General features: G+C 44.0%; 1 protein-coding gene across 2 annotated transcripts in view; it reads right to left on the reverse strand.

The window, feature by feature from the left end:
* Positions 1-949: 949 nt before the first annotated feature.
* AGTR1 (angiotensin II receptor type 1) overlaps positions 950-24,003 on the reverse strand; it is a 50,004-nt gene continuing 26,950 nt past the window's right edge. For both annotated transcript variants that reach the window (XM_029586386.1, XM_029586385.1), the window contains 3 exons: positions 21,319-21,414; positions 6,095-6,191; positions 950-5,070 (listed from right to left, as the gene is read on the reverse strand). In XM_029586386.1, the coding sequence (XP_029442246.1) occupies positions 3,963-5,024 (1,062 nt within the window). In that variant the 5' untranslated portion in view covers positions 5,025-5,070; positions 6,095-6,191; positions 21,319-21,414 and the 3' untranslated portion in view covers positions 950-3,962. The remainder of the gene's footprint in view (positions 5,071-6,094; positions 6,192-21,318; positions 21,415-24,003) is intronic.

Consider the following 24,003-nt stretch of genomic DNA (forward strand, 5'->3'; position numbering starts at 1 on the left):
CCTTATCTTACCTTCAGATGACTTGTGCTTAATAAAAAATGGTGCTGATTGGTGGTGCTGTTCACTATGGCCCATGGGGGAGTGTGCAATTTGTAAATAAAGGAAAACACCGGTGTATAATATCAATCAAGCAAAAAAAATAGGCATCTCAAGGCGTCTTTGTGGTAGCTGCTAACAGCACCGATTCATCAGTTTTCTTGGCGTCTTAATAGTAGCTGTGATCCGGTACCGAATTCTCATGCAAGATAAGTGAAAATTATTTTATTTTCCTTATGGGCAAACATAAACAGAAAGAAAAGGAGAAATATATAGTGACATGGTGAATCTGGTTCTTTTACAGAACTGTTCTTTCGAATGAAAAATTTAAAAGAAACCGGAAACCAGACAAAAAAACTTTTAAGCAATAATTTGAATACAAATCAAGAGAGGTTTTTCAGACCTATGATTGCACCAACCGGTACAAAAATATGATGAAATATTCAGTAGAAAAAAAAACAGCTCTGAGGTATTTTCCTCTAAAAAAAAAATTAAAAAAATTATTAATTGAATATTTAAAAATTTAAAAAACAGACACATTGTTTTATAACAGCAGGAATATTTGTTACACCAGCCATGGTGGATTATGCCAACCAGTGCCATTTGGAATTTGACATTGTAAATTATGACCCATACATGGGTCACAGTGTACAGCACCAGCTGCAAGTTCCAATTTAGATTCAGCTCAGGAAGTGAAATGAGGTAAAATAAAATCTTCCTACTGGTAGGAAGGAAGAGCTGAAGGACCCTCAGGAGGGTCAGGAAGGGGGGGGGGACTGGAGGATGAAGTGTGCACTTTTGAGGCTCAGGAATAAGACATGGGAAACATATTGACCATAAGTATCAAGACTACGTGCCTAGGATAGGTGAATTGGAAAGGAAAAGGATCAGGGGCTTTGTATTTTTTTTTTTGGGGGGGGGGGGTTAACTGGAAGAAAGGGAAGGAAATTGGAAGGTTCTTTGCTCATGAGGAGGAGGGACAATTGGAAAGGAAGGGAATGTGATGAGTGGCATTGTGAGAACTGGTTCAGGCCGAGAGATTCCCTTGAACTAACTAATTCTTTTGTGTGTATGTATGCAATATGTATGTGTGAGTGTGTGTCTGTATATATAAATAAAATAGCTCTCTTTCCCTGCATGATGAGGCCTGTATCCATGAGGAGGAGAGTTTTCAGAAACAGTTTATTGGGATAAATACTGATTTACCTGGGTAACAGGGCTGAGTGAAAATCTTCTGCCCTTATCCCAGCTGAAAGTGCATGCGAGGGTACAAAGTGTCTGTACTTTTAGCCAGATTAAAGCATAGCCTGGGGGAGGGGAAGGGGGTTGAATTTGGGATGGATTAGCAAAAAGCATTTTCAGATGCATGTGTGCTATTTCCTGGCCAAATTTAACCGCCACAAACAGCAGGTGCAAAGCTCCTGGGCCAGCTGGATCCATGAGCAATTCACAAAGGGAAAGTCCAGAATGCTTTCCCTGTGAAAACTTGTACAAAGTCTTTTCATGGACTTTTCATCTGGGTGGCCTATTTTGAAAACTTCCTCCTGTAAGGATAACTGTTCACTAAAACTCTAATATTCATCAGTGACTTTACCCTGAATGATAAAAGAGATGCTATACATGCACATACACAGTGAGAGACACTTTAAAACATAAGATGCTTTTGCTCATTCTGCTAGACCTTTGGATAAAAGAGGCTGATGTTTAAATGATAGGGTTTGTCTAGATGACAGGGATCAAGGAGAATGAAGTGAAAAAAAAAAAAAAAGCTTCTTGATTTTTATTTTTACTTTTGACACTGCAATGAAAGTGTCTGTGCTATAAACAATGGTTACATTTTTTGGGGAGAGAGTGAACACTTGGCAAGTAAGGAGCTCACCTTCATTATTCTCAGTTTCAAAGTACGACATTGAAATGGTCTGGCAAGCGGTGTTCCTGCTAAAGCTGCCTGCAGACCCTCCCATTTGTGTCTTTCTGCGGGGCACTGCTCCAGCAGTCTCACGGTTTTGAAACGTTCAGATGTCTGGAGGCCCCACCAGACTTTGGGATTGAAACTGGAATGCTGTTGGGATGGTCAGGTGGCAAGGTGCCAGTGGGATGGCCAGGTTTAGTTTAGCGGGAACATTACTTGTTGGTGTGCTGGTAACAGCTGCGTATTTAGGGAGCTAATAAATGTAGTTGCATGTAATAGCCCCTTGTCAAGGTGGATGAAACGAGCCAGTCCCGGTTTTGTCTTATTATATAATATACATGGAAATGTAGCCCTGCCTGTCTTTACTGACTTTAAAAGGGAAACCAGACCTACATCTCCATGCTTTCAATAGGGTAAAAGCAGGACTGGCTTAGCTTGCCCCCTGGACATGGAGCTGTGTTCAGTCACCCTAGATAAATGGTACATCAATATGAGGATGCAGACACACACACACCCCTAAGATGCATTTCATAAATGCTTGTCTAAGTTTTTTTTAGGCTATGAATCTTTACATAAATCTGAAAGCTAAAGCATTTCAGCGCTAGCTATTCCTTATAATGCTTTGACAAATACAAATCCTAAGGTAATATTTCAGATCTTCAATGTCTTCCTAAAACAAATGTGACAACTTACATGTAATACAGGAGTTGTTAGAAAGCAGAAGATGCGAGTCATATTATGCCTGTAAGAAAATACATTTAAAACATTAAATATCCTGCCTCCCCTTCCTGGAATAAGCACGCCATCATGGTTCTGCCAGCAGAACCTCCCTGAAAAATATGTATATTTGAAACATGGCAACAAAACACAATTACAGCATGGCATTAAGATTCCATTTTTTACAAAGCACATCCAAGATGGATTTTATAGACATAGTGCATGATAGATATAAAATGCATGTATGGAAAGAGATTTTACATTGCATGATTGAAAGCACTTAACGATTGCTGTCATGAATTAGCAACCACCAGCATACCCTTTAGGATTTATTTTCACTAGAGCTGGCTTCATTTTATGTTAAATTCTGAAAAAGAGAGCAATTTTCAAAGAGTAGGGGGGAGGGGAACAGAGTGATTTGGCAATATTGCATTGAATTGTTAATGGATATTATTTGATGATGCTTGCTGCTTTGAGTCATTTTTGGAAAAGGTTGGGGCTAGAAGCACAATACCATTAAAAATAAAAGTGCATGTGGAGAATTTGATTTTCACATTTCCACATGGGCTTTTCCCCATAGACCTGACCCCACACACAGAGCAAGTGCATAGCCTGCAGATGCGTTTTTACCCACTGGACCCAGTTGGTTGGATTTTCAAAGGGAAACGACACAGGGACCTTTCCTTTGAAAATCAGTTTGCAGACCTGCAGGTTCAGAAGTACCTCTGGTCCTGCAGCCTCCACAGGAACATGGAAAAATTACCCCCAGATATCTGAACACCACCATTATAAAAACAGAAGACTTCACAGTCTATCTCCCTAAAAGCAACATAGATTGAAATATAAAACCTAAAATATACAGTGGTTTAAACGCATATTATTACTATATTTCCAGCAAGCACCTACAAGATTTACAGGCCTCTTTTTATATTGTATGTACCACACTGCATGAATTTTCTGTTTTCATCTCTTGTTCCAGTCATATCAGCAATGCACCATCCTAGTTAAAGCTTTAAGTCAAACATCATAGTGTGGATTTCATTTTTACTCTTTGTATTTATAGTATTGTGAAATTGTTTTATAAAACAAAATTTGTTTGGGAGGTATGTAAGAAATAATACCCTTGTTCCTCACATTGTTCCACACCCTTGTTCCTCACATTTGTAGTCTCCAAAAAGATAACCAAGCATCTTGCATTAGCAGGACATTTGAATATACTTAGACTTCTACTAAATTTCATTACTTTTGCTACTTTATAGACAAAAACACCTTGAAGACAGGTGAATTTAGTTATATATTAACACTCAGTGCCAACTACTCCACAGGACTTTTTAACAGATAGGTTTGAATGATCTGAAGAGCGATATGAAAGAGTACTCAATTTGGTAGTCAAGCTTGGATGGGCATTCATGTTTCGTGGTATATATTTCAGCATCTGAAGGAAATGCTTTCTGAAATTTTTCCCAAAAAATCCATAGAAAAAAGGATTCAGACAGCTGTTTAAGTAAGCCAGGCAGATAGTGATTGGCATGCCTGTATCCACCACATCTTCAATGTTGCAGTCTTTAATAACTTTCAGGTGAAGTAATATGTCCAAAAATGTGAACACTTGATGAGGGATCCAGCATAAGAAAAAGACCAGCACTATTGCTACAATCATCTTGAAAATGTCATCACTTCTGGACTTATTTCTCTGAAACTGATAAGCATTCTTCAAGGCTTTTCCAATCAATGTGTAACTTGTTGAAATCACAATAAAGGGTATCAAGAAACCCAAGATAATTTTTGTCAAGCCCATGCCAACTGGATAAAAGCTGTTGTAGAAACCACAGACCGTCACATTTGCATTTGGAATGATCAATATTTTGCGGTAAATAATGGCAGGCAAACTGGCCAAGCATGCCATCAGCCAGATGGCAATGCAAGTTATTCTGGCGAGAAGCAAGGTGCGCCGAAGCCGAGACTTCATTGGATGGACAATGGCCAGGTAACGGTCTATACTGAGGCATGTGAGTAGGAGCACACTAGCATAGAGGTTGACGGTTACTGCGGCTGATGCGCATTTACACAAGAAGCTTCCAAAAGGCCAATGATAGTGCATTGCAGTGAAGGCTGCCCACAATGGTAAAGTGATGAGAAAGCACAGATCAGCTAGGGCCAAGTTCAGCAGAAAGATGCTAGCCACTGTATTTAACTTTATGTAGTAGTAAATTATAAATATTACTGAGCTGTTCCCTAATATACCTACAACAAAGATGATGACATAAACAGTGGGGACCATAATAAAGATGTAATTATGCCTTCCTGCACTGGAGCAGTTAAATGTGCTTTCCTTTTCCGTGTAAGAACTGTAGTTCATTCTGAACCTTTAGATGCTGGTTCCATCCACACGATGAAATATTAACCTGTGAAAAGAAACACAAATATCTCTTAGTCCTAATTTTGTAATAAAATATTATGGGCTGTATGTACTAAGCATTTTCTCCTTAGGCAAACAGAATAAGATGTACTCAGCAATTCTCCCATAGACACATGGGAAAAGCTCTTTGGTAAACTGGCCCAAAATGGGAGGAAACCCATAGAGGATAACTTTCAAATAACTGTGTGTGGTGCCTTATGGCCGTATTCAAACTTATGATAACTCATGTGTTTCTGATGCTCATGTATTATAAAATACGTGTATCATATGCACATATGTATGCTTGTACGCGAATACATTCAATGCATTTCAGTACATGCAACGCATGCACTTTTCCAACCAATTTTAAAACTATGCATGTGTATGTTTTACATGTGAAAATAAATTAGCATTTCTTCACGAAAATCCCAATTTATGGGCCGGATTTTCGAAAGGTTATGTGCGCCAGGCCTATTTTAAAAAGGCTTGGCGACACGAGTAAAGCCCCGGGACGCATGCAAGTCCCTGGGCTCTACTAAAGGGGTGGTCCGTGGGCAGGGGCCAGAGGCCTCCGACATAGCGGCCATTGCCGCTGTGTCGAAGGATTGCGTGCCGGCAGGCTGCCGACGCATGCAACTTGCGCCTGCCTGGAGGCAGGCGCAAAACGTAAGAAAACAATTTGGGGGGGGGGGGGGTTAGAGTAGGGCTAGGGGGTAGAAAGGTTAGGGGAAGGAGTAGGAAGGTTAGGTTAGGGGGAAGGACCCTTCCAGGCCGCTCCAATTTCGGAGCGGCCTGGGAGGGAATGGGGGAAGGCAGTGCGACTTGGCGTGCACAAGGTGCGCAATTGTGCACCCCCTTGCACGCGCTGACCCCTGATTTTATAACTTGCACGTGCCTGTGTGCGTATGTTATAAAATCGGGTGTACATGTGTGCGTGCTGGGTAGTGCGTGCACAGGTAGGCCCGCGTGCACCCTTTTAAAATCTACCCCTATGTGAGTCAGAATATTTGAAGTGAAATGGCCTGTTTTACCAATTAGTCCACCAGTTTGCCCAGTCCATGTGCAGGTCATCGAGACCCTCCTGGTTCTTCAGTCTGAACTCCCCATAGCTCACACAGACCTCGCACCCTGTCAATAGTACACAATAAAAATGTTTAAGATCACTTAAGCAAGATAATTAGCAGGTTTAAAATTATGCAAATATTCTTCAATATTTTATGAAAATATCTTCCAAATTCTGCAAGAACATTCACATCTTCCACTCATTTTGGGAGGTGATTTTAATACTGTATTACAACCAACAATGGATAGACAACCGCCACACCAAACTTCCAAGATAGATGAAGGGCGAGGTCTTCCATTTATATGTAAATTATTAGATCTTGCAGATGTTTGGAGATTGTTACACCCTAATGATCTTAACTTTACTCATATTTCACGAGCTCATGGATCACAATCTAGACTGGACTATTTATTGGTTAGCTCCACTTATTTTTCTAAAGTGACAGGTTCAGATATAGGGCCTTTAGTTATTTCGGATCATGCCCCTGTTTGGGTGGATTTTGCGGGATTTAATAGCACAGGAGGGGGTAAACATTGGAGATTTCCAGCCAAATTATATTATGATGAAGGATTCAAATCATATATAAGAGATAAATGGAAAGAATACGACTATTTCAATAACCAGCATCAAGGTGATCCAATTTTATATTGGGACACGGCAAAGCCAGTCCTGAGGGGAGAGATTATATCATATAAAGCTAAAAAACATAAGGAATTGTCAGCGACAATAGTTTGATTAGAAAAACAATTAAGGAAAGCTAAAGCCCATTTTACCTCTTTTCCTACAAGGGAAAACCGCATAAAATTTTACTCTCTCCAAAGTACTCTTCATGATTTTATACAACAAAAAACACAAAAAAATCTTCTCTACTATAAGCATCGGTTGTTCCAATTTGGTAATAAGACAGGGAAATTATTAGCTGGATTAGTAAAGTCATGGGAAGGAAAATCATATGTTAAAGTATTAAGGGATTCAACAGGACAAATAAAGACATCCACTAAAGATATTGGGAAAATATTTACAGATTACTATCAAAAATTATACTCAGTGGATACAGACTATCACCCAGACATTCATAAGTACCTTTCTAAGATAAAACTCCCCCGGGTAAATAAAAAGGACCTATCATTAATTAATGCTCCTATGGGAAAAACAGAATTAGAATTGATCATTAAGGATTCTGCTCTAGGTAAATCTCCAGGTCCAGATGGATTCACGTATGAGTTTTACAAAGTCATGTCTGATTTAATTAGTAGTTCTATTCAAAAAGTATATGATAGGCTTTCTTCGGATGAATTACAAACTTGGCAGGCGAATAAAGCAACTATAGTAGTACATCCTAAGTCTAATCGAAACCCGGAGTTACCTGGCTCTTATAGACCTATATCCCTTATTAACTGTGATCTTAAATTAATAGCTAAAGTAATGGCAGATAGACTTGCAACGATCATTACTAAACTTATTTCTCCTTCTCAAGTGGGGTTTGTCAGAGGTAGGCAGGCAGTAACAAATGTCCGCAGAGTTCTGCCATCTATTGCCTTCTCAGAAAAATTACATTTAAATTCTCTTATAGTGAGCTTTGATGCTGAGAAGGCTTTTGATCGAGTGAACTGGGTATTTTTATTTGAAGCCTTGAACCATTATGGATTTCAAGGCTCCTTTATTTCATTTCTAAAAAATCTATATAATCAGCCAAAAGCTAATATTTGGGTAAATGGGGAACTTTCAGACTTTACATTGTCTCGGGGTACTAGGCAGGGTTGTCCCTTGTCCCCTTTATTATTTGTATTATCTTTGGATCCTTTATTACGTATCTTGGAGGATAATAAGAACATAGAAGGGATTAAAATGGGATCAGCAAAATTCAAATTAGCTGCATTTGCGGATGATCTCTTGTTGCATTTGATAAACCCCACCAAATCTCTTCCAGTTGCTCTTCATGTGATTGAAGAATATGGTCTTCATGCAGGTTTTAGTTTAAACCTCGATAAATCTGAGGCCATGGTAATAGGTCCTGCTGCATCTATACCTTGGTATGGGAAATTCCCCTTAAAATGGACAAATGATAAATTAAAATATCTAGGTATTTGGATTCCAAAAAGCCTTTCCAAGCTATATGACTTAAATATATCTCCAATGCAACAGAAAACTAACAGCTTTTTAAATGCTTGCCACTGTTTCCCACTCTCTCTTATTGGAAGAATACACTTAGGGGCGGATTTTAAAAGGCGCGCGAATAGCCTACTTTTGTTTGCGCTCCAGGCGCAAACAAAAGTACGCTGGATTTTAGTAGATACGCGCGGAGCCGCGCGTATCCACTAAAATCCTGGATCGGCGCGCGCAAGGCTATGAATTTTGTATAGCCGGCGCGCGCCAAGCCGCGCAGCCTACCCCGTTCCCTCCAAGGCCGCTCCAAAATCGGAGCGGCCTCGGAGGGAACTTTCCTTTGCCCTCCCCTCACCTTCCCCTCCCTTCCCCTACCTAACCCACCCGCCCGGCCCTGTCTAAACCCCCCCCTTACCTTTGTTGGGGGATTTACGCCTCCAGGAGGGAGACGTAAATCCCCGTGCGCCAGCGGGCCTCCTGCGCGCCGGGCCGCGACCTGGGGGCGGGTACGGAGGGCGCGGCCACGCCCCCGGGCCGTAGCCACGCCCCCGTACCCGCCCCCAAAATGCTGCCGACATGCCCCCGAAACGCCGCGACGACCGGGCCCGCCCCCGACACGCCCCCGACACGCCCCCCTCCGAGAACCCCGGGACTTACACGAGTCCCGGGGCTCTGCGCGCGCCGGGAGGCCTATGTAAAATAGGCTTCCCGGCGCGCAGGGCCCTGCTCGCGTAAATCCGCCCGGTTTTGGGCGGATTTACGCGAGCAGGGCTCTGAAAATCCGCCCCTTATTGAAAATGACATTATTACCATGTTAGCTGTATGTGCTCAGTGTTCTACCTCTTCTATTAACTCAGGTGACTATTAGCAAATATTAGAGAGTAGTGACAAAATTTTTATGGCAGGGGAAAAAAACAAGAATTAAACTATCTATCCTAATGAAACCACTATCCATGGGAGGTATGGGTCTTCTGGATTTGAAACTCTATAATCATGCAATTAATTTACGATACATAGGGGACTGGTTGATGGGCACACAATACTTTTCAGACACCTATATCGAAGTACAATTGCTTATTCCAATATCGCTTCGTTATGCTTTACATGCTCCTAACGCTTCTTTATCTCGCACAATCAAATCAGATCTGCTTTTACAACCTTTAAGAAGAACATGGATATGGCTAATGCGGAAGAATTCGTTATCTGACAATATATCACCATTTCTTCCATTTTGTGGTAATCCAAAGTTCTTTTTAGGATCGGATGCATCACGATTTCGACTTTGGGACTGTGCGGGACTCAGATGCATTGGACAATTAATACATATGGATGGATCTTTTCTTACTTTTAAAGAACTTCGTTCTTTTTATAAACTCTCAGCTATTGACTATTATCAGTACCTTAAAGCTCGACATTATATACAATCGCTTGGTTCACCAACCTTCATGGACACTAATTGGCAATTTCTAAGTAACTGGTTTGATCCAGAAAACCCCCAGAAACTTTCTATATCATATTTGTACAAACAATTAGAGTCTTCATATAAGATTTGGTCCTTGGAGAAGGTGCAACTTAAATGGCAATTAGAACTTGAGCAACCGATATCAGTTGCAGTATTGAAATCTGCATTTGTTAGTACGCGCAAAATTACAATTAATACGCTCTTACGGGAAACTAGATATAAAATTATATATAGAATGTACATTTCCCAGCATCAAGCATTCAAAGCAGGTTTCACTAACTCTGATATATGTATCAGGTGCAAAGGAGGACCAACACACTTGGGTCATTCCTTTTGGAGTAGTCCAACAATTCAAATATTTTGGAAGAAAGTTTATCATACTGCAAATAAAGTTTTGGGTTATAAAATTCCATTTTCTTCATTGGTGGCACTTTTTGGAATCTTTCCTAACTCATTCAAAAGAAATAAGGTCTCGATTCTCTGGATTACAAAAGTTTTTTTATTAGCTTGCAAAGCCATACTAACAGCCTGGAGAACTTCAGAAGGACCATCTATATTATTATGGCGTTCTTCTATAATAAATCTACTAACCATGGAAACCTTGGCTATTAATCACCTGTCTATCAAGACTAGAAGAGCAATAAATGCAGTCTGGCTTCCCTTTATTCTAACCTTACCACATGAATCTAAAAGTCTTTTTTTAAATCGTATAGATATTTGATATGTGATCCTTGCGCTTCTTCGATGCAGGGAGGGAAAGAGGGATGGGGGAGGTAGGGTTATGGGAGGAGGGTTAAGAATATGTGTAGAGTTAAGAAAATATTTATTTAATATTATGTAATAGAATATATATAATGTACCAAATGTTATGCTTTGGTAATGTTCATTATTTATAATAAAAACAGATTTAACATAAAATTATGCAAATCTTTGCACTTTTCTTTTAAAATAACAACGTATGCATGCAAATGTTGGCTCCTTCTTGGAACTCCACCTAGACTACCCCCTTTTTACACATTTATATGTACACATGAAAGAAAAAATATGCATGCTTGTTTGATGTTTATTAAACAGCATGTTCACAAGTAAATGCTACTTATGTGCAAATATGCCAGTTCTTACAAGCATAACTCTGAAAATTCACCCCATAGGGTTTGGGCCCAAATTTTCATTAGAAGTACATAAATTCTATTAAAAAAAATATATAGCAACTTTATGAGAGAAAAACGAATAAAACAGTTACATCACTAGTGAGGAAATGCTACAAGTTTATATATTTGCAATCATCAGTGCTAAAGAATAAATTATCTACCTTATAAATGGCCTGTGACCGACGGCCCGCAAATGCGCAGTAGAGCGCAGCTCTACTGCGCATGTGCGGGCAAGGACGTCGATCAGAAAAAAAAAATGGCGGTGGGGCCGCAGGAGCGGGAGGAGAAGCAGCGGCGCCGCGCGCGCGCGGTGCCGCTGCTTCTCCTCCCCAGATCTGCCGGCAGATCTCGGGGGGGGGGGGAGGGTGTCACTCCCGCGCCCCCCGAGATCTGCCGGCAGGAGCGGGAGGAGTCAATGGAGCCGGGTGAGGGTTGCGGGAAGTCGCGCTTACGGCGCCGGGAGGAAATGGAGGTGGGTGAAGGGAGGGACTGAGTGGGAGGGAGGGAGAGGGGGACTGAGTGAGTGGGAGGGAGTGGGGGGACTGAGTGGGAGGGAGAGGAGGGAGTGAGGGAGAGGGGGGACTGAGTGAGAGGAGAGGGAGGGTGGAGAGGAGTGGGTGGGGGAGGGGGGTGGTGAAGAGTGAGGGGAGAGAGAATGAGGGGGAGGTGAGAGACAGAGGGATGTAGCCCGTTTTAACGGGCTTTACGGCTTGTACTATATATTCCAAATCTATTTGTTGCACTTGATTATCTGATTTTTAAAAAAAAACAAAACTAGAAATGATTTTTTTCACAAATGATTCTCAATATTTCAAACTACCTTTTTCCATAAATCTGCAGCTTTACCAACCTTAATGCGAGGAGTAGAAGCTATTGTTTTTTGAATCACATTCTGCAGTTCTTTATATATGAATAAAACAAAGATAAGTAAAACATGCAGTTTCTCTACTAGAAATTATGGCATGTCTTTTTAATACAGCTTTTAGTTAAGGAGATTGACCAAAAATATATTTTTTAGGCTTATTTATGCTGCCAGAGTTGTTTTATTCTGATCTTGAATTTATGTTGTCATTTGCTAAACAGGCTGATATGATTTGTCTATTGCATGATGGAAGTTGGGAGGAGGTTGGATAGTGGGCTTCTGGGGTTAGAGGGTGGGGGCAGTGGCAGTTTTATTAAATAAATAAATACAATTTATTAATTGCTTTCCAGATTGTCTTTAAAAAAGCACCCAAAATGATATACAAATAGGAAAACATAAAACAATATATATAACAAAATAACAATAAATAAAATGAATAAAAACAAAAATATCCAACTCAGCCAATGTTTGCCTCTCCCTACCTTAAAGAAATTATATATAGAATGTACATTTCCCAGCATCAAGCATTCAAAGCAGGTTTCACTAACTCTGATATATGTATCAGGTGCAAAGGAGGACCAACACACTTGGGTCATTCCTTTTGGAGTAGTCCAACAATTCAAATATTTTGGAAGAAAGTTTATCATACTGCAAATAAAGTTTTGGGTTATAAAATTCCATTTTCTTCATTGGTGGCACTTTTTGGAATCTTTCCTAACTCATTCAAAAGAAATAAGGTCTCGATTCTCTGGATTACAAAAGTTTTTTTATTAGCTTGCAAAGCCATACTAACAGCCTGGAGAACTTCAGAAGGACCATCTATATTATTATGGCGTTCTTCTATAATAAATCTACTAACCATGGAAACCTTGGCTATTAATCACCTGTCTATCAAGACTAGAAGAGCAATAAATGCAGTCTGGCTTCCCTTTATTCTAACCTTACCACATGAATCTAAAAGTCTTTTTTTAAATCGTATAGATATTTGATATGTGATCCTTGCGCTTCTTCGATGCAGGGAGGGAAAGAGGGATGGGGGAGGTAGGGTTATGGGAGGAGGGTTAAGAATATGTGTAGAGTTAAGAAAATATTTATTTAATATTATGTAATAGAATATATATAATGTACCAAATGTTATGCTTTGGTAATGTTCATTATTTATAATAAAAACAGATTTAACATAAAATTATGCAAATCTTTGCACTTTTCTTTTAAAATAACAACGTATGCATGCAAATGTTGGCTCCTTCTTGGAACTCCACCTAGACTACCCCCTTTTTACACATTTATATGTACACATGAAAGAAAAAATATGCATGCTTGTTTGATGTTTATTAAACAGCATGTTCACAAGTAAATGCTACTTATGTGCAAATATGCCAGTTCTTACAAGCATAACTCTGAAAATTCACCCCATAGGGTTTGGGCCCAAATTTTCATTAGAAGTACATAAATTCTATTAAAAAAAATATATAGCAACTTTATGAGAGAAAAACGAATAAAACAGTTACATCACTAGTGAGGAAATGCTACAAGTTTATATATTTGCAATCATCAGTGCTAAAGAATAAATTATCTACCTTATAAATGGCCTGTGACCGACGGCCCGCAAATGCGCAGTAGAGCGCAGCTCTACTGCGCATGTGCGGGCAAGGACGTCGATCAGAAAAAAAAAATGGCGGTGGGGCCGCAGGAGCGGGAGGAGAAGCAGCGGCGCCGCGCGCGCGCGGTGCCGCTGCTTCTCCTCCCCAGATCTGCCGGCAGATCTCGGGGGGGGGGGGAGGGTGTCACTCCCGCGCCCCCCGAGATCTGCCGGCAGGAGCGGGAGGAGGCAATGGAGCCGGGTGAGGGTTGCGGGAAGTCGCGCTTACGGCGCCGGGAGGAAATGGAGGTGGGTGAAGGGAGGGACTGAGTGGGAGGGAGGGAGAGGGGGACTGAGTGAGTGGGAGGGAGAGGGGGGACTGAGTGGGAGGGAGAGGAGGGAGTGAGGGAGAGGGGGGACTGAGTGAGAGGAGAGGGAGGGTGGAGAGGAGAGGGTGGGGGGGGGGGGGGGGTGAAGAGTGAGGGGAGAGAGAATGAGGGGGAGGTGAGAGACAGAGGGATGTAGCCCGTTTTAACGGGCTTTACGGCTTGTACTATATATTCCAAATCTATTTGTTGCACTTGATTATCTGATTTTTAAAAAAAAACAAAACTAGAAATGATTTTTTTCACAAATGATTCTCAATATTTCAAACTACCTTTTTCCATAAATCTGCAGCTTTACCAACCTTAATGCGAGGAGTAGAAGCTATTGTTTTTTGAATCACATTCTGCAGTTCTTTATATATGAATAAAACAAAGATAAGTAAAACATGCAGTTTCTCTACTAGAAATTATGGCATGTCTTTTTAATACAGCTTTTAGTTAAGGAGATTGACCAAAAATATATTTTTTAGGCTTATTTATGCTGCCAGAGTTGTTTTATTCTGATCTTGAATTTATGTTGTCATTTGCTAAACAGGCTGATATGATTTGTCTATTGCATGATGGAAGTTGGGAGGAGGTTGGATAGTGGGCTTCTGGGGTTAGAGGGTGGGGGCAGTGGCAGTTTTATTAAATAAATAAATACAATTTATTAATTGCTTTCCAGATTGTCTTTAAAAAAGCACCCAAAATGATATACAAATAGGAAAACATAAAACAATATATATAACAAAATAACAATAAATAAAATGAATAAAAACAAAAATATCCAACTCAGCCAATGTTTGCCTCTCCCTACCTTAAAGATACTTAGTCTTGTCCTAGGTACGAACCATTCTTCCCTCCACTTACCTGTCATCAGCCATGTCTTTAATTTTCTCCAGAAATGTATTAGACCTTTTCCATCTCTAATTTCCAGAGGTAGCTCATTCCATAGTCTAGGTATTACCGGAGAAAAGGACCTATTCTGAAGCCTAACGTGACAACAAGCCTTAGCCGGGGGAAGCTGCAACTGATCTGTTAGGAGCATGGACCCTTGAGTCAGCTGAGATGGATGGTGATGCACTGTGGGAACCCACAGTGGATGTGGCAGCTGGGAGGCAGCGCTGAGAAGGCCCTGGAAGGCTTCACTCTTGGAAGCCCGTGGTCCCTCTGGGAGGAGTCCATGAGGACCCGAGCCGCTAGGACCTAGGCAAGATCCTCTGCAACCGAGGACCTCAGGAGATAGGCCCGGGAAGCAGCTGGCACCAGGAGGTCGATGAAGACTTCACCCTTGGAAGCCCGCATCCTCCCGGGAGGCGCCTGTGAGGACCCGAGCTGCTGGGACTTCGGCGAGGCCCCCTGGTGGGTGAAGAACCCTGTGGTTGAAGAGAAGCCAGAAGCCGGAGTCCAGCCGGGGGCAGAAGCTGAAGCCAGAAGTCAGTGGACGAGCCAAGGTTGGAAGCCAGGAGTCAGAAGCCGAAGATGAAGTAAAGGACGGAAGCTGAAGCCAGAAGTCAGTGGATGGACCAAGGTCGGAAGGCAGGAGTTAGAAGCCGAAGTCAAAGCCAAGGATGGAGGAAGAATCGGAATGAAGCCGGAGTCAAAAACCAGAAGACAGAAGCCAAAGAGACAATCAGGGATCTGAAGCAGCAACTAGTAACTCTAACAAGAGTGAACCTCGTTGCAAAGCATTGGACAGGCCTAGCTGCAGGGTTTAAATACCCCTGCAGTGTCTGACATCATCGGAGGGCTGTCTTCAATTTTCCCACATTGGCCCCTTTAAATCTGGAGCCCCCGCGTGCACGCGCCTAGGGGCTGGGCCTGATGTGTCGGGCCGGCGGCGTCTCCCTCGAGGAGGGAGCACCACGGCAGGGCCAGGATCGGGCCTTGCCGGCTGAAAAAGAAGCTCAGTGGCCCGGGCCAGCCTCGAGGCCAGACTCGAGGTGAGTGGGAGGACCCAGGCTCGGCCCGGGACCATAACAGTACCCCCCCTCCTACGCCCCCTTCCTGGGAGTCTTGGTTTAGCTGGGTGATCCACATGGAACTGATGGAGGAGGTCCTTTTCCAGGATGTTGGAGGCTGGCTCCCAGGAATTCTCCTCAGGCCCGTAAACCTGCCAAGAGAGAAGGTACTCCCAATGTCTGAGGTGGAATCGCACATCAGGTACTTCTTTGACTTGGTAGACCGTACCCTCGTGCGCTTCAGGTGTGGCCGGTGCGGGGGTCTTCCTATGGAAGACAGACAGAACCAATGGCTTCAACAGGGAAACATGGACGACATTGTGGACCCTGAGTGTAGGCGGGAGGCAAAGGTGGTAAGAAACAGCCCCCACATACTTGCGGCTCCCCTCCATGCTAGGCGCATGGAGGGGAGCCGCAAGCGAAGATATTTCGTACTTAACCATACTTTGTCCCTGGGGAGAAATACTGGAGCCGGACGTCGTAGACGGTCTGTGTATTTCTTAGTGATAATTGTATTGCGTTGCAGCTTCTGTCGGGTAGAATTCCAGAGACAAAGTAACTGTTGGGCCGTGAGTTGTACGGCTGGAGATGGTACTGCCAATGGCAAGGGCAAGGGAGGTTGAAGACATTTCCCACACACCATATAGAAGAGAGAACTGCTGGTGGCAGAGTATTTATGGTGGTTGTACGAGAACTCCGCCCATGGAAGCAGAGCCACCCAATCATTCTGTAAATCTCCCACAAAGGACCGGAGGAAAGTTTTCAACGTGCGGTTCGTGTGCTCCACTTGGCCATTAGCTTGAGGGTGGAAGTCAGTCGTGAACTCTAACTGGACCTCAAACTTTTTACAAAGCACCCTCCAATATTTCTCCATGAATTGCAATCTGTCGGGGTAGTCCATGAAGGCGAAAGATGTGGTGAGTAAACAGGTTCACGAGTTCAGGTGTTGTAGGCAACTTAGCGAGGGGAACGAAGTGGGCCATCTTGGAGAACCTGTCAATTGTAACCCAAATCACCGTCTTTCCTTCTGAAGAGGGTAGATCCACAATGAAGTCCATGGAGAAGTGGGTCCATGGCTCAATGGGGATAGGCAGTGGATGAAAAAGACCCCAGGGGCGGCTGGTAGGAGTCTTCTGTTGAGCACAGGTCGGGCAGGAGCTGACATAGAGCCATATGTCCTTCTTAAACTGGGGCCACCAGTAGAACTTGGAAAGTAATTCCTGGGTTCTAGCTACCCCTGGGTGACCTGCGGTCAGGGAGTCATGAGCCCAAGAGAGTACCTTCTTCCAGAGGCGAACCGGTATTACCGTCTTCCCCATAGGAACCATGTCTGATGCCGCGAGAAGCAACTTGGCTGGGTTGAGTATGTGTTGAGGAGGATTAGGGGTATCCTCCATCTCCACCATGTGGGAGAGGGCGTCCGCCTGGATGTTCTTGGACACTGGCCTGTAGCAGAAGAGAAAGTTGAAGCGGCTAAAAAAGAGGGACCACCGAGCTTGTCAAGGGTTGAGACGCTGGGCGTGGCATAGACATTCCAGATTCTTGTGGTCCGTATAAATGATCACTGGGTGTTGGGCTCCCTCCAGCCACTGGCGCTATTCCTCGAAGGCCATTTTGATGGTCAGAAGTTCCTCGTTTCTTATACCATAATTTTTCTCTGCAGGTGAGAATTTCCGGGAAAAGTAGGAACATGGCAGTCATCTACCGCTGCCGGATATTTGACTCAGGATGGCTCCGACCGCCATGTCAGAGGAGTCAACTTCCACAATGAACTGATGTTGGGGGTCCGGGTGATGGAGACATGTGTCCTGAAGGAAGGCTGTCTTCAGTTCTTGGAATGCTCATAGTGCAGCTGCAGGCCAGTTTCTAGCGTCGGCCCCCTTCTTGGTGAGGGCCGTAAGCGGAGCCACCATCCTGGATTAGTAGGGTATAAATTGTTGGTAGAAATTGGCAAAACCAAGGAAGCGTTGAAATGCCTTGACCCCCACAGATTGAGGCCAAACCTTGATGGCCATTACTTTCTCAGGGTCCATATGGAAACCCGTGGAGGACACAATATACCCGAGGAAGGGTAGGGATTCTTGCTCAAATTGGCACTTCTCCATCTTGGCGAAGAACCGGTTATCCCAAAGTTTCTGTAACACCCTGCGGACATCTCTGCGGTGCGAATCCAGGTCCTTCGAGTATATCAGCACGTCGTCCAGGTAAACAATGACCAAAATATGTAACATATCCCTCAATACCTTGTTTATGAGATTCTGGCAAATCGCGGGAGCGTTGCAGAGGCTGAAGGGCATGACCAGGTATTCGTAGTGGCTGTCCCTCATGTTGAACACGGTCTTCCACTCGTTGCCTGGTCGAATCCACACCAGGTTGTATGCCCCACGGAGATCCAACTTCATGAACACCTTGGCTCCTTGTAGTTGATCCAGTAGCTCTGGAATCAATGGTAGTGGATATTGGTCACGACGTGTAATATTGTTCAGACCACGATAATCTATATAGGGTCTGCGAGACCCATCCTTCATTTCCACGAAAAAGAACTCAGCTCCGGCTGGGGAGTTATATGGCCGAATGAACCCTCTGTCCAGGTTCTCCTGGATATACACGGATATGGCCCGAGTTTCTGGGAGCGACAAAGGATATACCCGTCCTCGTGGCAGCATGGTACCCGGGATCAAGTTGATAGCACAGTCAAAGGGTCAGTGCTCCGGAAGGAGCTCGGCCTTTTCTTTCAAGAAGACATCCCTGTAGTCTTGATATCGTAGTGGCAGCACCAGAGGAGCGGTCAAGAGAGGTATCGAAGGTCAAGGAACAGCGGTCAAACAGGTGTCAAAGCAAGATGGACCCCAGGACGCAACATGGAGAGTATCCCAATGGATTACCGGGGAGTGCTTCCGAAGCCAGGGTAGCCCCAAGATGACTGGATGCATGGACTTTTCCAAGATGAGGAACGAGATTTCCTCCACATGCAGGAGACCCATGCGTAGCATGAGGGGCTTGGTACAGGTAGAAATGGTCCCTGGAAGGGGGGTCCCATGAATGGAAAACACATGGATGGGAGGTCTTTGAGGTTGGACCCCAATCTGAAGTTGTTGGACTAAATCCCAGAGGATACACTAGCGCTGATTGACTCCAGCTCCGGAGTCAATCAGAGCTAGTGTATTGAAGTTCCCTTCGGGAAGGAGTATGGTCACCGGAAAGTACACATGGAGGCAGAAGTGGTGTTACCTAGGGTTAGATCCCCGATTATCCCTAGGTCCGGGCATTTCTCGGATGCTCACCACACCAAGCAAGGAAGTGTCTCTTGCCACCACAATATAGGCACAGACTCTGGACACGACATCTTCTTCTCTCCTCTTGAGAAATTGGGCCCCGGCCCACCTGCATGGGTTCTGCATCTTGATTCCCTGGAGAGGCAGAAGAGGAGGGCACTGGTTGGGAAGGTGTGGTTCCAGAGCTCCTGGGTCTCCGAGCGGACCTCCCTTCCTGGAACCGGCGTTGGATATGGTGGTCCACGCGACCCGCCAAATCGATGAGACTGTTCAGGTGGTCAGGGAGATCCATGGTCACCAGCTCATCTTGGAGTCTTGAGGAGAAACCCTCCAGGAATATGCCGTGAAGACTGTCATTCCCCCAGTTCAACTCGGCTGCAAGTGTCTGGAATTCCACTGCATATTCGGAAAGGGGCCGATTACCCTGGCATAGCTGAAGTAATTCTGAGGTGGCTGTAGGTCCGCGGGAGGACTCATCGAAAATCTGTCGGAAGGTGGCGACAAATTGCACCAGGTTAGCCAGGTGGGAGTTCTGACGCTCCCATAGCGACTAGACCCATGCCAGGGGTTTCCCATCCAACAATGAAATCACGTAACTAGTTTTGATCCGATCTGTGGGAAACTGGGCTGGCAGTAGGTTGAACCGAATGAAACATTGATTAAGAAATCCTCAGCATAGCTTTGCATCCCCAGAGTACTGTGATGGTGCTGGCATTTGTGTGGGCATGGCTGGTCCGATGTCGGCCACGGCTACGAGTACCGAGGGGCTGAGTGTGGCGGCGGCTCTATCAATCCGGTCAGCTAATCTCTGCACGGTCATCATCAGGTTGTCAATGCAGATTTGCTGTTGTTGCAACCTCTATGCAATACCTGGAATGGCTTTCAAGCCCGTGGCATCCGCCGGATCCATGGCCTTGCAAACTGTTAGGAGCATGGACCCTTGAGTCGGCTGAGACAGATGGTGATGCACTGTGGAACCCCCAGTGGATGTCGCTGCTGGGAGGAGGCACTGAGGAGAAGGCCCTGGAAGGCTTCACCCTTGGAAGCCCGTGGTCCCCCCAGGAGGAGCCCGTGAGGACCCGAGCCTCTGGGACTTAGGTGAAGCCCCCTGGTGGGCGAATAACTGGATACCTGTGGATGAAGAGAAGCCAGAAGCCGGAGTCCAGCCGGCGGCGGAAGCTGAAGCCAGAAGTCAGTGGAAGAGCCAAGGTCGGAAGCCAGGAGGCAGAAGCCGAAGACAAAACCAAGGATGGAAGCTGAAGCCAGAAGTCAGTGGAAGAGCCAAGGTCGGAAGCCAGGAGTCAGAAGCCAAAGTCAAAGCCAAGGACGGAGCAAGAATCGGAAGTCCAGGATTGGAGCCAGAGTCAAAAACCAGAAGTCAGAAGCCGAAGAGACGATCAGGGATCCGATGAAGCAACTAGTAACTCTAACAAGAGTGAACCTCGTTTCAAGGTGTTGGTCAGGCCTAGCTGCAGGGTTTAAATACCACTGCAGCGTCTGACGTCATCGGAGGGCTGTCTTCAATTCTCCCGCGCTGGCCCTTTAAATCTGGAGGCCCCACACGCGCCTAGGGGGCGGGGCCAGATGAGTCAGGCCGGCGGCGTCTCCTTCGAGGAGTTAGTGCCGCGGCAGGGCCAGGATCGGCCTTGCCAGCCAAAAAGGAAGCTCAGCGGCTCGGGCTGGCCTCGAGGTGAGTGGGAGGACCCGTGCTCGGCCCGGCACCGTAACATGATCATAGTAATGTCACTATAAACTCCTTTTCAAGTGGTTCCAATTAAAACCAATTTTTCAAATGTGACAGGTCCTTCCTCTCAAGATTTTAAATGCCAATACTAAAATCTTAAACTTACAATGCAGCTTTATTGGAAGCCAATGTAGTTTCAAAAGTATGTATGATTGGTTTTATTTCACAATGTCAATTGTAGCCTGTGCCAACGCTTTTGATTTTGGGCAGTATATCAAATGATATTAAGCCTAAACTTAGAATAAGGGATCTATTTCTAGAAGAAATTCCTATTTTTTTCTATCACAAGGCAAGCAATGTTGCATTATGCAAGGTAGCAATGTACACATGTGTTTTGGGAATTTTACCGTACCTATGCCAAAACATCTTGAATCCTGTTATCAAAATATTTTTTAAATCCATGACACTTATTGAAGGGAGAAAAACATCCGACAATAGGGTTCAGTGCATGGGGAGGATCATTTTCAAAGACATTTTATTTATGCGGGAAAATAACGATTTAAGTGCGTAAAACAAGCCTTCTAAAAAAAAAAATCACCCCCCTCAATGTGGTTGAAGCAGAAGTGCTGACAGATGTGTTGACAGGAAGCTTTCTCAGGAGCGTACGCAGATGAGAGGAGGAAAAACTACATAGAGAGATGGCGTTTTCAAACTCTGCATGCACAATGCAAAAAAGAACATTACCTGCGCAGAAAACAGGGGCAGGCGCACTTCTGCTGGGAGAATAAGTTGGCACCAAGCAATGGTCTATGTCCTAGTGCAGACAGTATGGAATTGGCCCTGAAAGAAAAAAATTAAAAGTTAAAAGAAAAACAGCACAGAAAAAGAAGGTAGAGCTGAACGCATGGATCAAAGCAAAATTTAGTGCATACTTTGGCTTTGAAAACTGGTGCAAAGTTCAGCATGGACCTCGTTCTGAAGCAGAAAATTCCCCCCCCCCCCCCCCCTAATAACATTGCTGGAGAGAGGTATCACATGAATTGGAATACTCTGTATTAATGGAATATTCTGGAGTGTATATTTTTAGTTCCCCTCTGTACGTGCAAGACCGCTCCACACACTGGGGCTGATCTACTGAACCGTGACAAGGTGATTGCCTTGACCTATTTACTAAGGGCCAGATTTTAAAAGGGTTATGAGTGCCGGGCCTATTTTAAAAAGGTTTAACAATGCGCATAAAGCCCCGGGAAACGTGTAAGTCCCAGGACTTTACAAGAAGGACACTCCGGGGGAGAGGTGTGGGCGGGGTGATCTGGAAAAGCGGACATATTAGCCGCTGTGCCGAGGATCGGGTGCCGGCAGTCGGCCAGCGCGCACAATTTGCGCCTGCCTGGAGGCAGGCGCAAAAGGTAAAATAAAGGTCGGGGGGGTTAGAGTAAGGCTGGGGGGGGGGGAGGTTAGGGGAAGGGGTGGGAAGGTCAGGCTAGGGGGAAGGTAACGGGGAAGGCAGTGCGGCTCGGCATGCGTAAGGTGCACAATTGTGCACCTCCTTGCGTGCGCTGACCCCGGATTATATAACATGCGCACGCATGTTATAAAATCGAGCATACATGTGCATGCACCGGGTAGCGCGCGCACATGTAGGCCGCACGTGCTTCTGTTAAAATCTACCCCTAACCGTTTACTGCTTAGATGAGTCTTGGGCTCGCTTAGGCAAGCACGGTAATAGGCAAGCTAACGAAGAACCTGAGTACTTCAGAACTTTTGCCCCTAAAGTAAATGTGATGCGTGCCATATTCAGGCATCTCAACCTGGCTTTCCTTCTAACCTGTGTCAGTTCTGTTTGGAGGCTCAGGGGGACTTCTCTCCATCTGATTTTACTAAGCCCAGTCCTTCCCAGCACGATGAGGGAATGGAAAAAGTTGCCAGAAGTTTCGCCTGGTATTGGGGCTCCCCTAACTGGTTTATCAGCAGGGGAAGGTAGTTCAGGGGGCATAGGACAGATGCCCCCTGGTTTTGGCATGGACCCCTCTGCCTTTTTATGGGTGGAATTTATTTCAAGGACTGCAGTTCTTTTTTCAGGCACAGTCTTCGGCACCAGCCAATCTTAAAAGAGCAGGATCACAGGCTGTGGATTCCCATACCCCTGGTGCTGTGAGTAAGTGTTGGGTACATCTAGACCTGCTGCAGGTCACACCGATAGGGACCCGGATGATGAAGCCAATCTTTACTCCCTCAAGGATGGGTAAATTTCTTCAGGGCTGGAGCCGAAAAGTACTATGTTGTGTTTCTTTCATAGAGATAGAAGGACTAGGGGGCACTCGAAGTTAGCAAGCAGCACATTTAAAACTAATTGGAGAAAGTTTTTCCACTCAACGCACAATTAAACTCTGGAATTTGTTGCCAGGGGATGTGGTTAGTGCAGTTAGTGTAGCTGGGTTTACAAAATGTTTGGATAACTTCTTGGAGAAGTCCATTATCTATTTATCTATCTATCTATTTATTTATTGAATTTTATATACACCGTCATTCAGACGTACTATCACAATGGTTCACAAAGTTAAAAAAAATACAATAAAATAATTATAAAATTTAAATTACATATAAAAGTGGTACCTGCTATTAATCAAGTTGACTTAGGGAATGGCCTCTGCTACTACTGGCATCAGTAGCATGGGATCTTTATTTAATTTATTTATTTAATTTAATAATTTTTATATACCGTTGTTAAGTTAATAACATCACGCCGGTTTACAAATAAGGCACACAAAAATAACATTAAATATCTAAAAAATACTAAAAGTTAAAAAGTGCCAATCAATTAAAATTCGGTTACAAAAATAGTCTCAAGTATCAAAATTTAAATGTATGTAAAACAACTAAAGACTAAATCCATTTCCCAACTTTATACTGCATTTAAAAATTCAAACTATTTTAAGATGGCTATGTAAAATAAGATAAAATATATAAAACAGCTCTCATATTATGCAATACAGAATTCTTCAAGGTGCTAAATAACATAAAATAATCTGCCTGTTATATACACAACATATCTTTACTTCTCATCAAACTCACTCTGAAAAGCCTGTTTAAAGAGCCAAGTTTTTAAAATGCCTTTAAATAGCTTCTTGGTGTTTGGGTACTTGCCAGGTACTTGTGACTTGAATTGGCCACTGTTGGAAACAGGGTGCTGGGCTTGATGGATCCTTGGTCTGACCCAGTATGGCAATTTCTTATGTTCATTATGGAGCATGGGAACTTTAAGGGTCGGATTTGTTGAATCAGGGCCTAAGTAAGAAAAAGAAAAGGCCCTGAAGGTAGTGTTCAGGGCATATTGGATGAAGGAGGGAGAGCCCTTACTTCACAGGACAATAAACCGGGGCCTTGTGTTTGGTTCTGGAGTGGCAAAAGGAAGACAGGAAGGATGAA

The sequence above is a fragment of the Rhinatrema bivittatum genome, unplaced genomic scaffold (genome assembly GCF_901001135.1).
Source record: "Rhinatrema bivittatum unplaced genomic scaffold, aRhiBiv1.1, whole genome shotgun sequence".
NCBI lineage: Eukaryota > Metazoa > Chordata > Amphibia > Gymnophiona > Rhinatrematidae > Rhinatrema > Rhinatrema bivittatum.